The sequence below is a fragment of the Lonchura striata genome, chromosome Z, assembly GCF_050655825.1.
Source record: "Lonchura striata isolate lonStrDom1 chromosome Z, ASM5065582v1, whole genome shotgun sequence".
Classification (NCBI taxonomy): domain Eukaryota; kingdom Metazoa; phylum Chordata; class Aves; order Passeriformes; family Estrildidae; genus Lonchura; species Lonchura striata.
In genome coordinates this window covers 28,366,487-28,378,925 of record NC_140740.1, presented here as the reverse complement: position 1 = coordinate 28,378,925, position 12,439 = coordinate 28,366,487, and the positions used below count along the sequence as shown (strand labels likewise).

Genomic DNA, 12,439 nt, shown 5'->3' with positions numbered 1-12,439 from the left:
TGTGTTGTTTTGATCTGTCATCTAAAGGACAGAGTGTCCACTCATCCATTCAGGAAATGAGAAGCCTCATTGGGAATGTGAAGCAAGAAAATGAGGATTGGTTTAAAAATCTGTTCAAAGACTGGGACCTTTCTGGGTGGGCAGTGTCTCTTTTAAAAGACATCTTTTACTTTATAGTTGCATTGTTTTTAGTTCTGTTAGCATTCGGAATTCTGAAGCGGATCGTCTCCGAGGTCATCACCTCGAAGCCGAAGGCTTCTGCGCTGGTTTTCATCGCTGCTGCCACCACGGAAAGCGATTGGTGGGAATACGACAAGCAGAAAGACACTGCAGTTTAAGAGCCACAGTTTACCTTCTCCCAAGGCATCGTTCATCTTAGTAATTGAAAAGCGGGGAATTGTTGCAGTCATGCTGGCATGGTAGCGTGGAGGAAGGTTTTAGAAAGGCCTTGGGAATGGTAAACTGAGGAAAAGGATACATTCATGTATGCCCCATTGTATTAGAAAGGCCTTGGGAGTGGTAAACTGAGGGAAAAGATACATTTATGTATGCTCCACTGTTTCGGGAAAGTCCCGCTTCAGCATTCCTCTGTAGACCCCCTTCTCCCCACCCCTGAGCAGTTCCCATTGGACCTGGCCCCTGGGGTGGTTCTGATGTGCCTTAGCTGAACACTGTCTCTATTGTTTAAGACCTTATCTCTTAATTTTGCTGTATAAAACTGTATCTGGGCAATAGCCCAGGGCCTTTGGTCACTGCAATGCTTCAGGCAATACAATCTATCTGGACAAGCATACCATTGGTCTCTCTTGGTCTCTTTATCTCGAACCCTAGCGGCGACTGAGGCAGCGCCGCAGCTCGGACCGTGCTAACCCAGACGCTGCCTGGTAAGCCCAGGGCAGCGGGACCGCGGAAAACCCGGCCCCGGAGGGGACAGCTAGCCAGAGGGTCCCGGGGGCTGGGGAGGGACGGGGGACAGTGCGAGGAACCCCCGAGAGCAAAGTGGCGGTCGAAAGAGAAGCAACACCTCCCCACAGCCATTTCTTTGGGAAAGAGCTCTTCACTAACAGTTTGACTCACGAGTGGCTCACTGATGTCCCTCTCATTCCCAAGTCCTTTCAGATCTACAGTTGCCTTGTAGGGATGTACCCCTGTTGCTCCTTTGATTTCTGTGGCAACCTCTTTGCCTACCATTTTCAGGAATGAGCCAGAAGGGGCAAGGTTCAATGGACGGACATCCTGGGTCATTTCATTTGAAAAATTTTACACTTGGATTTTCAACAGTGAATTGTCATTGGCCCAGACTTCAAAATCTCTCCGCACACTCGTATTTCAACGTGAAAGTTTTTACTCCAAAATAGTACCTTTCCCTGAATTTTAGTAAAAAATTAAATGGGAGAAAAGTCTTCCACTTAGTGTTTTTGCTTCATGAAAATTCCATGGAAATACCATATTGATCCAGAACACAGTGCTTTATTTGGATACTCCTGAAAACTCCATGCCTTCCTTCTCCCCATCCTTTGCTCAATGCAAGGAATAGCAACATGTCTTATGCCATATTTGTTGCCAATGTGTTTGTTTGAAGATCATGCATTTAGTAATGTTATGTTAAAATCATCTGATCTGGAATCCCTTCCCAACTTCAAAATTTACACACTTCATTTGTTTCTCCAGCTGCACCAGACCTAGACGTCTCTTTCGCCTACTTTCTCTGTTGTAATTGACCGGTCCTTACTCTCTTTGATCACTCATTTGGTCAGGTAAGACTAAAATGCAATGATCCCTTTGAAACATGGTGATCTAGTCAGTATATTTCATATTTTCCCATTTATTAGGTATCAAGACTTAATTCTGTCATGTAATAAATACAGACCTTCAGCTTTTAGAGGCAGAAGACATGAATTCCTTTCATATTGGCTCAGTAATATTTATTTTATCTTCAGAGTGACTCATGAGCTGTTTCAAGTTTAGATAAGCATTTAATGCATCCATGACTCTTAAGAGACAGCGAAAAGATGATTGTGAGCAAGCAAATAATGGCTTTCTTTGGCACGCAGCAGACTGTAGTTTTAAAAGAGAATTTTGCTACATTTTGTGAGTTTTAAAGGAGCAAATGGAGAACAAAAATCTTTAATGTTTGGAAATATCATATATAAATATGCAAGTGTTAATGTGAGAATCTACATATTATCCTGCTTAATGATACATGTAGTTGTGCTGGTTTTTTATTTGCTCATAGGTATGTTTGTGTAAATAACCCCATGTAAAGGATTTTTTATAACACTTTGCAGGAATATTTAAATGGGATTTATATTCATTCTCTAAACCCTGTGTGCTGTCGAAAGAACACTAATGCCTATATAGCGTGGTTTCCTTTTACAAAAACTCTTTTTTCCTATTAGTTTCCAACTTGTTCCCTGTTCTGCTTGGGTCAACAGAGCAGTGCCACTCTGTCTCCATCTGGAATGTGTCCCTTTCTTCTTCCTGTTCCAAAATCACCTTCAATCCCTGTCTCCCACAGTTCTGCTGGATGACAAGTAAGTGCAGCAGCAGTTCATTATCTCAATACCTGCGCATTATTTGCTGCCATTCTGCAGAACCCAGTAGAGATGTGTAGGCTGTGCAACAATTGTTGGATTTCTCTATTTTCAAACCTATATATTGTCGTGGACTTAATGCTGTTTCTGCTCCCAAAGTCTCTCTAGGTCCATTTATCTACTGCTATTGCTCAGGGCACAACATACCCAGTGCTTTTCAGCTGGAACAGAATTGCTTTAGCAAACATCTGTGTGAATGCTCATGCAGATACAGTGCAAGATAGGTTTAGGAGAGCTGCATCATACAAAACAAGAAGAGTGTGCATTTTTAGGAGAATCTGAAGAAGAGGAGAGGTAGTTCTTGCACACTGGACAAGAGCTCGAAGTGCCTATTGTTACAGAGCACCCTGCAGATCATGCTGTGCTGCCTTTGCGCTCGGCCTGAGGTGCCATTTGCTGGTCTCTGGGCTTGTGCATAGCCAAGGAGATCCCCGTGGAAGGCACTCTACAGCCCCATGAATGCACAAGAACTTTATGACACATTTAAGCCTCACACACATGCAAAAAACCCTAAAGCAAAGTAACACCACAACAATTCTTGTAGGTACTTTTATATGGACTGCAAACATGCAAAACTTCAGAATGAGATTTTCAAAGGCACCGTGTCTTCACCGTGTCTTCACCGTGTTCTAACAGTTTTCCAAACAGAGGCAACAAAAATAATAAAATTCTGGAAGCTCTCAAATCCTTTCATCTCAGTCTAATCCTGAAAATAAATTTATGTTATGTGTCTTCTGAAAAATAGGCCTAATTATATTCTATTAAGGAGAATTTTTTTCTTGGGTTTTTTGGTTGGGTTGGTTTTTTTGTTTTTTTTTTTTTTTTTTTTTTTTTTTTTTTTTTTTAATCTGCTCTCTAGTACTGGAAAGAAAGCAAGATCTTTCTTGTGGCATGGAATAGCAGTAGAAAGAAGAATTTAATAGACTATTTAGAGCTTAATTTTTCTTACCGGTTATTTTTGCTGGAATTGCTGGACAGCCAAAGTGATAGGATATGGGTGGAGCAATGGATGATGTCTACCCCAGCTTTACCCAAGCCTTTGAGTGTCTCCTAGAGAATGCTTAAACACAAATTGCCAAAATGCCCAGCAAGGAAGACTGAAGAAATGGATGAGGACTGGCACAAAGTAAAGCTGGAGGCAAGTCAGGAGTGCTCTGACCCCCAGAGCCTGATCCTGGGGCACATACTCTTTACTGTCTTCATTCATGGCCAAGCTGGAGGAGCAGTTTACCCTCAGCAAGTCTGCAGACAATATGAAACTGGCAAGAGCACCTGATAGCTCAAATGCTTTTGCCGTTCAGAGGGATCTCGGCAGACTAAAGAATTGGCCTGAGGGGAATCTGATGGCGTTCAACAAAGGGAAATTGAGAAGTCTTGGACTTGGGCAGGAATAACCCCGGGCCTCAGGAGCTGCAGGAGGCCAACTGCCTGGGAAGCAGCTTTTTTATTTTCCTCCCTTGCCGGCTTGGGGTTGGGCTGCAAAGCACAGGCGGAGGGATGGCTGCAGCCAGGCACAGAGAGGGTTTGCACCTGCCCCTGCCGCGCCGAGCCCGGCCCGCGCCGGGGGCCCGAGCGCAGCGCCCCCCTCAGGCCGCGCGCCGCCGGCGCAGCCGCGGCCGTCGCGCTGCGGCCGTTGCGGCGGCACTCGGCGATCGGTGCCATGGCGGAGCTGCCGCTGCCCGCCGGGCTCTGCGCCAGCACCTTCCCCGCCAAGCTGTGGCGCCTGGCGAACAGCCCCCGCGTCCGCTCCGTGCGCTGGGACAGCCGGGCCCAGGGGCTGCTCATCGACCGCTCCCTCTTCGAGCGGGAGCTGCTCAGCCCGGGCGACGCCGCCGGGGCGGGCGGTGAGAGGGCGGGGCCGGCCCCGGACTCCTTCCAGGCGTCGCACTTCGGCAGCTTCGTGCGGCAGCTCAACCTCTACGGCTTCCACAAGGTGCCGGGCAGCGTTGGCTCAACTGCGCCGGGCGAATCCGGACGCTGGCTCCACTACAGCAACCCCAACTTTCGCCGCGACCGCCCCGACCTCCTGCTCCGCATCAAGCGCCTGACCAGGGCCAACAGGCAGCGGCTGGCGGCGGGGCTGGAGGTGCGCAGCCGCCAGCCCAGCCGCTTCCAGCAGCTCCACGCGGAGCGCGCGGTCCCGTCCTTCCCCGCCGGGCAGCCGCCCGGAGCCGGTGAGACAGGGCGGGAGCTGCGGGCGCGGAGGGCGGCGGGGCTGAGGCCGCGGGCACTGCCCGGCGGGGCAGGAGCGGGCCCTGCCCGCTCTGGGGCTGCTCAGCGCAGCTGCCCCGGCCGGCACAGGGGCTGTCCTTGGGCAAGGCAGCTGTGCCGGCAGGGCCCGGGAGCTGTGCCGGCTGTGCCGGGCTGCCGGGGCTGCGGGACAGGCCCGCCGCGGCTGCGCTCACGCGGCTCGGCTGCAGCTGGCCCGGCCGTGCGCCCTGGCTGGCGCTGCTCCTTGCCAGCCCTGGGGTGCTTGGGGAGCTCTCCGTGAGTGCGTGTGAGCTGAGGGCTCGGTCCTGGTCAGGTCCGCTGGGAGGGACCCCCCTGTCCCTCTGGGGCAGCGGGCAAGAGAGCTGCAGTTGGGGTTCTGGCAGTTGGCCCCTGCCGGGGAAGGGCAGTGGGACAGTTTTCCCAGACAGTTGAGCCAATAGGGGAGAGCAAAGTAGACAAGGAACTGCTAGTTAAATAGCCCCAGAGCATCTTGGATTCTTTTTTTTTTTCTTTCTCACCCTGCTTGGGAGGGTGGGAGCTTTTGTCTTCCCTGACATAAGTACAGTTGCTGCCAAGGGAAGCACACCCAAATCCCAATAATGATCCAGCCCTTCCTTTGCTTCCTTTCTTCTTTCCTCACTCCTACACAGTGCTCTCCTACCAGGACCTCAATGCTGCCTCACCTGAGGGTTTAGAGCTGCCTCCAGGCCCTTCCAGGCAAAGTGCAGGTGCTGAGTAGTCTGTTTTTCCTAGCATCTCCCGAGAAAATCTTTACCTCATCTGGACCTCTTGGGGTTTCATCAGAGGAACCAGGCATGGACACATTTAATCCCAGCAGTGAGCTCATCATCCCACTGGGTGTCATGGAGCATAAATGCCACCCTGAGCTCATCGTTCCTCTGTTTCCTATAGACCATCACAGCCCTTCCATGGCCTCTCCACAGAGAAGCTGCTGCACATCTTCCACATTTTCCCTCATTCTTTGAATGAAGATAAACTAGGACAGTGATAGGATATTGCAGATATTTAAGACTGTCTGCCCTGCAAATCAAGCCATGCCATTGAAATGAGCTCTGTGTGCTCCAGAACAGCTGCACCAGCAGCATATGGCCTCAGCCTCAAGGTTGTTTTTAGAATAAACTCACTAATTTCAGTGTGTGTTTCTGAGGATCTGGGCTCTTCCTGGGCGAATCTACATTCTGTGGTCTTTTGTGATGAGAAACTCCAGCAGCCAAATCCCAAAGCTGCTGAGAAGATACAAAAGGCTGTGATTATAAGGTGTCTTTGTGTGTGTGTGTGTCTATACCAGATTTACAATCCATGGTAAAATCTATGTACATGTCAATTAGGATAACTATTTAAGAGGAAGAACTCACTTTTCCAATTCCCTGGGAAGTCTGAATACATTTTTGGAATGGAGGTTGCTGTGTGCTTCTTGTGATGTTTGATCCAAGGCAGCACTAGAGCTCTGCATCGCAAAGCGACATTCAGGAGCCTGACCAATGTGTTTGGATTCTTGCAGCCACCAAAGACACTTCAGCCCCCTGTGCTGCAGCTGTCCGTGCTGGTTTCATAGCATGGACAGCTCCCAGCTGGCTGTGGAGTACTCCTGGGGAAGAGGAATTGCCCCCAGTGGATCTGGACATGGTGCTTGAGACACTGGAGGAGATGTTTTCTCCGTCTGCTCAGGTAACTGCATTGCACAAGATGAAAGGGGCTGGACTGAGAGCTTTTGAATGTTGTTGCAGGACTGAGAAGCAAAGGCTTCTTGAGTTCAGCTGTGAACAGACAGCTGTGAACAGTGCTTGCTAAAGCAAGGTTTCCTGAAGAAGAGGGAATGAAAATTCTGCCCCCTGAGTAAGGATGAAAAGGTGTGAGCCTTTTTGGGTTGGCCAAGTTTGGGTGCTCGTTTTCCTGGGAAGAATCCCTCCTGCAGGGGCATTTGTGGTGAGGAAGTGGAAGCTCCGTAGGTTCTAAGAGGCTTTGTTTGATGGAAAGAAGAGAGGAGTGTTTGGAGAATTGCCACTGAAGGCAAAGTGTCCCGTGCAGGGAGGGCCATGCGAGAGGTGCCTCTGTTCCAGCAGCAGATGTGGAGGTGTGGGCTCTGCCTCTTTTGGGTGGGAAGGCCAAGGCAAAGCAGGGCTGGGCTGCAGCCGCTGCTGCTGTGAGAGGCCTGCCGTGCCTGCAGGCACTCCCAGAGCCATGGGTGGGGCTGGGCTGGAGATGCAGCTTTCCTCTCAGTAACCTGGTGCCTGCAGTCCAGTTTCCATCTGGGAAATCCTCAGCTGGGCAAACTGGCCAGTCTTGCTGTCCATGTTGCAGAGCTCAGTCGCCTTGCTCTTGGGCATCTCTGTGGCAAGAGATGTGTGTTCCCACAAAGTCCCTGTCAAGCTGCAGCCTGGATGAAACTGCTGTGCTCAGGGCTGTGGAGGGAGGAGCACATCCCTGTGCCAGGAGCTGGCAGGACTCCTTTCTTAGCAGCCATTGCATGTTTTCAGTGTCACATCCATGTCCAACACTGTCAGCTTTGACAGTTTCTGGACCGTGTTTGAAGAAGTCAAATCTTTTTGACAGTTGAAGGACTTTGGGGCCCAGACTTCTTGTTAGGAACAAGGGATTAAGAGTGTGAGCCACAGAGTTGTTGGACCAGGTGTTCTGTGTAACTGCTGAGAAGGGTTTCTTTCTTTCTGTTTCTCTTTCAAGGAGAATACTGTTGTTGTGCCTGAGTCTTCAGGAGGGGAGCCTGTGGACAAGGCTGCAGCAGAGGGAGGTTCCTCTGGCACGCAGAGCTGCACGAACAGTTCCCAGAAGCCCGAGGAGCCTGGTAAGGACAGAGCCCCCATTGTCTTAGAGAGGTGTGAGACGGCTGCTCTGAGCCTGCCTCTGGCAGGAAGATGAGATGAGAAGAGCTGAGTTCTTGTCTGCAGGGTTGGTGCTCCCCGGTGCCTTTAGTTCAGATCCTGCACTGGCACAACGTGCCTGAGCCCTGCCCTCCACCCTTCTGCAGGGGCTCTGACACCGTCTCCAGGCATTAAATCAATGTAGTACCAGTCTGCTGGCAGCTATAGTGAGATACATTAAAAATACAAGCACCAGAAGCTCTGAGACTAAACAAATCATTAAGTCATAAATCCAGTAGCTCAAGGAATAACTGAAATTACCCCAAATTAGCGAGAACTAAATGAGAGAGCCCTTTGGATTGGCATTCTTGTGCAAAGCTGGTGTAGCCTGAAGGCCTGGTAGGGAGCTCTTTCCCTCCCAGCTTTTAATCCCAGAGCTGGTGGTTGTTTGGAGGAGCTGTTGCTCACTGCAGAGGGCAGTTTGTAGGTGGCAGGGAATGGTGCTAGTTCATAACTCAGCCCCCAGCAGCCCTCAGCTTCAGCCATTTCAGTGAGGACTGAAGTCAGTCTGTCCTCAGAGGACAGAGGGAGCACAGAGAAAGAACAATCCTGGGCTTCTCTGTGGCAGCTGGGACTGTCTGTGTTTCAAGCTCTCATGGGTGCCATTTGCACTGCGAGTGCAACTTTACCGAGGTACTTCAATGCTTTACACAGTTTTGAACAGTTAGAAGGATCTCTGTTCTTTAAAGAGCAGGTCTGAAATTGCCAACTAAGAATCTGCCTTTCAGGCCATCTTTGACAGTCCCTGGTAGTAGGACAATTACTTCCAAAGGGAAGGATGCACAGAGGCCAATATTGACCCAGAATTTCTTTTTTTCTTCCCAGATATACACCTGATCTACCTTGCCAGGAGGGCTGCCCTGCATGGGAAGAAGGATCAGAGGGACAGCCTGTGACCATCGGGCAGGTGGAATCCCTCTGTTTATACATACTTCCATAGATTCCTATATTTCTATTTATTTATCTATATAGTTACAACTATAGATTTATAGAGGTGTGTTTATCTAGTTAAACATATATATATTTATCTTTATAGATGTGATAAATTTATATTTTTATATATGGAGTAATGTTTATACTTTTTTAGATTTACATTTATAGATGTATAGAGTAACATGTATATATATGTATAAATATGCATAGTTATGTAGTTAAGAGTTATATGAATATTTAGATGCATAGATAGAACTGTGTAGGCCTAGGCTGCATTTTTCCCTCTTTCTCCCCTGGGCTGCCTTTTTCACCTCTCGCTTTTCCCCTGTGCCCCCCGTGTCCCCTCTCCCTGTGCTGGTCCGAGCTGGGGCCGGGCCGGGCGGAGCAGCAGTTCCAGCCCGGGTGTCCCTGGAGCGCTGGGAGCTGCCGCTGGCCCCAGGCACTGTCCCCTGAGGAGCTGCTGAAGGACGGTGAGAGCGAGGGGCCGAGGGCCGGTGGCGCTGAAGGGACGGTGACCCTGAGGTGCTGCTGGGGCTGAGGGTGTGGGGCAGCCGGGGGCCATGGTGGCACTGAGGGGACAGGGAAGTGGCACAGGCCGAGGGCGTGGCGGGTCGAGGGGGACGGGAAGGGTCAGAAGGGCCTGAGGGGGCGAGAGGACTGTGAGGGCTGAAGAAACTGAAGGGGGCTGGGGCTTTGCCCGGAGCATGGCGGGGCTGAGGGGATGGAGGGGCCGGCAGGGAGCACAGAGGGCTCCGGGACTGCAGCTCTGCCGGGCCTTGGAAGCAATTCCAGAGCCTCCGCTTTTGCCACAGCCGCACTGAAGAGCTCGAGGACAGCCGGAGGCGGACGGGAGCCAGCAGGGAGAAGCTGCCGGCCAGCAGCAGGAGCAGGACCGGGGAGCTGCTGCTGCCAGCCTGGAGAGAGCCCGGGTGAGGCCACAGCCCGGGGAGGCAGGGTGGGGCTGCGGGCGGCGGGGCTGAGGCCGCGGGCACTGCCCGGCGGGGCAGGAGCGGGCCCTGCCCGCTCTGGGGCTGCTCAGCGCAGCTGCCCCGGCCGGCACAGGGGCTGTCCTTGGGCAAGGCAGCTGTGCCGGCAGGGCCCGGGAGCTGTGCCGGCTGTGCCGGGCTGCCGGGGCTGCGGGACAGGCCCGCCGCGGCTGCGCTCACCACGGCCTGGCCCGCTCGGCTGCTTTTTCCTTCTGGCCCTCCTGGGGAGGCTCTGAGATCTTCTCCTCCCCGATGGAAGTGCAGCTGCTGCCAAGGGAAAGGTCCCCGTACTGACTCAGTGTTCCCTTTGCTTGCCAGCTGTGCCTTCTGCCGTCCCTGTCCAGCAGAGCTGCTCTGCACAGGAGGAAGAGACCGAGGGAAAAGCTTTGGAGATGGGGCAGCTGGGATCCTTCTGCTTTGTAGTTCTGCTTAAAGATGTCTGGACTTGTACATGAACACAGATAATTACCTGGATATTTCCATATGTGTGTTGCTATTTGTATAGGTTTATTTCTATGTGTTTGTTTTTATATTTATATATGTATTTATATGCACATGTATGTAATAAATGTGTACATATATATCTAAAAATCCATATTTATTTCTGTATATTGTGGTGGTTTTATATATATATATTACTTTCATTATGTATGCAGTTGTTTAGCTATGTAATTCTATCTATTGAGTTCTTGGTAGAGGGTTATTTAAAGAGAGAGATTGATATTTTTGTGTATCTACGTGCTGCGGGTCACAGGGAAGATGTTCTCCAGCCAGCTCACTCCTCGAGACCTGTGTGCAGTCACGAGGGTGGCCACCCCCAGATCTCCACTGAGATCTCCTGGGTGGTGGTGCTTGCTGGGGACTTGCAGCTCCCTGCAGCAGACGGCTGTGGCATGGGTAACACAGCAGCAGCACAGTGCGAGAAACCGAGGCAAAGGAATAAAAAGGAGTCACTTGTTTGAATTCTAGGGAGTTTTATTCCCCAGAGGATTCAGGGACAAATGACAATAACTGAGGGCAAAAAGCTGCTTTTAATGAGAGCGGGATTTAAGGAAGGACACAACCTTTTACTAATAGGAAGGCATCAGGGGAGGGGTGCAGGATAAGGACTATCCAATAGAAGCCACCAAGGGGAAGGAGCAAACCTTGCACCCCAATCTTGTTTCGAGGAAGGGATGAAGGACAGGGAACACTCCAGAAGAGAACAAAGGAGATACAAGGAGATTGACAGGTGGATTGACATCCACTTGTGGAAAAATTTTGGGGTAAACAACTCAGGACTGAACCATTACAAAGCCAAATGTGGTACATGGAATGCACCATTACAAACTTGTAACAAGGAATATGTAAAACCTACTACAGAAGAACAAACTTCAAGACGGAAGACAAACACATTTTTGTATTCCTAGATGGGTTTTACACTCGTAGTAATATGTAATAAATTAAGTTGTGAAACAACTAATTGATCTTTGTGTACAGTAAATTGTTGTAGAGGTTGGCAATAAATTAAGGCTTGCTAACTGAAGTTGGTATTTGTATATTTTTACATAGCATTGTTTGACTAATGTAATAAGTTCCTTTTTTAACATAAATTAATACTTGTATAGTTCTGTATTCTCAGCCTGGGTGTAGCAATTTGTAATAAATGACGTTTTCCAACTGAAATTGATTCTCGTGCATTTGTCGATCAGCCGTGCAGCTGTAGCAATCTGCAGGAAATGCCATTTGTCAGCTGCACTGGGTGTTTTGTGATTTGTGCTGCCCAAAGCCATGAGCAGATGGAAATGCTGGAGGATTTTGGCCATGAAAATCTCTGGCCGTGCCCAGGACTTGCACTCAGGCTGGGCAAGGGAAGCGCAGATTTGGGATGGCAGCAGAGCCACACGTTGGCTCAGAACTCGCTGCAAAGGACTGCTGAGGAAACTCCAGGATTCCACTGAGAGTAGAACTCCAAGCAGGAGCCACCCTGGCAACAGAAATCATTCACAATGAAAAAAGAGAGCAAATGTGGCAAAGCAGACGTGGGGATACTCTGTGAGTCTGATAAAAAGCTCTCAATCACCGCTGCCTAGGCACATCTGCAAAAATACTTTGTTAAAAACTGAGCACCTCCCATGAAATACAGATTTCACTTTCCCCTTTACTTACCTTGCTCTGTGAGTGGAGACACTCTCTCCTTTTCACTGAGAATGTTTGCCCTTCAGCACCTGACATGAAATCAAAGGTTCTCTACTGCCACTTGGCACCATACCTGAAAACAGCCCTGCCCTTGTGACAGTGTTTGCAAAGTCTTCCCTCCTCCTGTCCCCACATCTCACAAACAGAACCATCCCCTTCCTGTGCAAACTGTGCCTGAGGTGAGTGAGGGCTCCAGGAGCTCAGGAGGGTGCAAGAGCTCTGCAGGTGGAAGGTTTTGCAAAGCTTCCTGAGCATCAGTAAACTCTGGCTTTGCCAATCTTCCCCTGGAATATTGTGCTACTCAGGGATGATCTTGGAGGACACTGCCTCCAGCTCACTCAAGTAAAGTTTGTTTTCTTCAAGACTTGAATAGAGGAAAATGAAAATTGTAATAGTAAGTGTGAAATTTGGGGTTTGGTGCAGCTGGGTTTGCTCCATTATTTGCAGTGGAAAGTAGGGTAAAAGCTTTAAATTCCCAGCAGAAGCTGACTACCAGCCCACACAGACCTGAACGAGGCCCAGGTGTGTTTGCTGCATGCTGGTCCCAGGGAAAAGTTGGAACCGAGTCCCCTTTTATTGCAGCTGGAGCCCGTCTGTACTGTTGTCTCCAGGGCTGTCTGTGGTAAAACACAGCAAT

At 50.0% G+C, this 12,439-nt stretch overlaps 1 protein-coding gene across 1 annotated transcript; it reads left to right on the top strand.

The window, feature by feature from the left end:
* The first annotated feature begins 2,012 nt into the window (after positions 1–2,012).
* On the top strand, positions 2,013–10,079 carry LOC146763746 (uncharacterized). Its single transcript, XM_085568005.1, has 3 exons — positions 2,013–2,091; positions 4,079–4,516; positions 9,943–10,079. The coding sequence occupies exons 1-3, from the start codon at positions 2,013–2,015 to the stop codon at positions 10,077–10,079; spliced, it is 654 nt and encodes a 217-aa protein (XP_085424131.1).
* Positions 10,080–12,439: the final 2,360 nt, after the last annotated feature.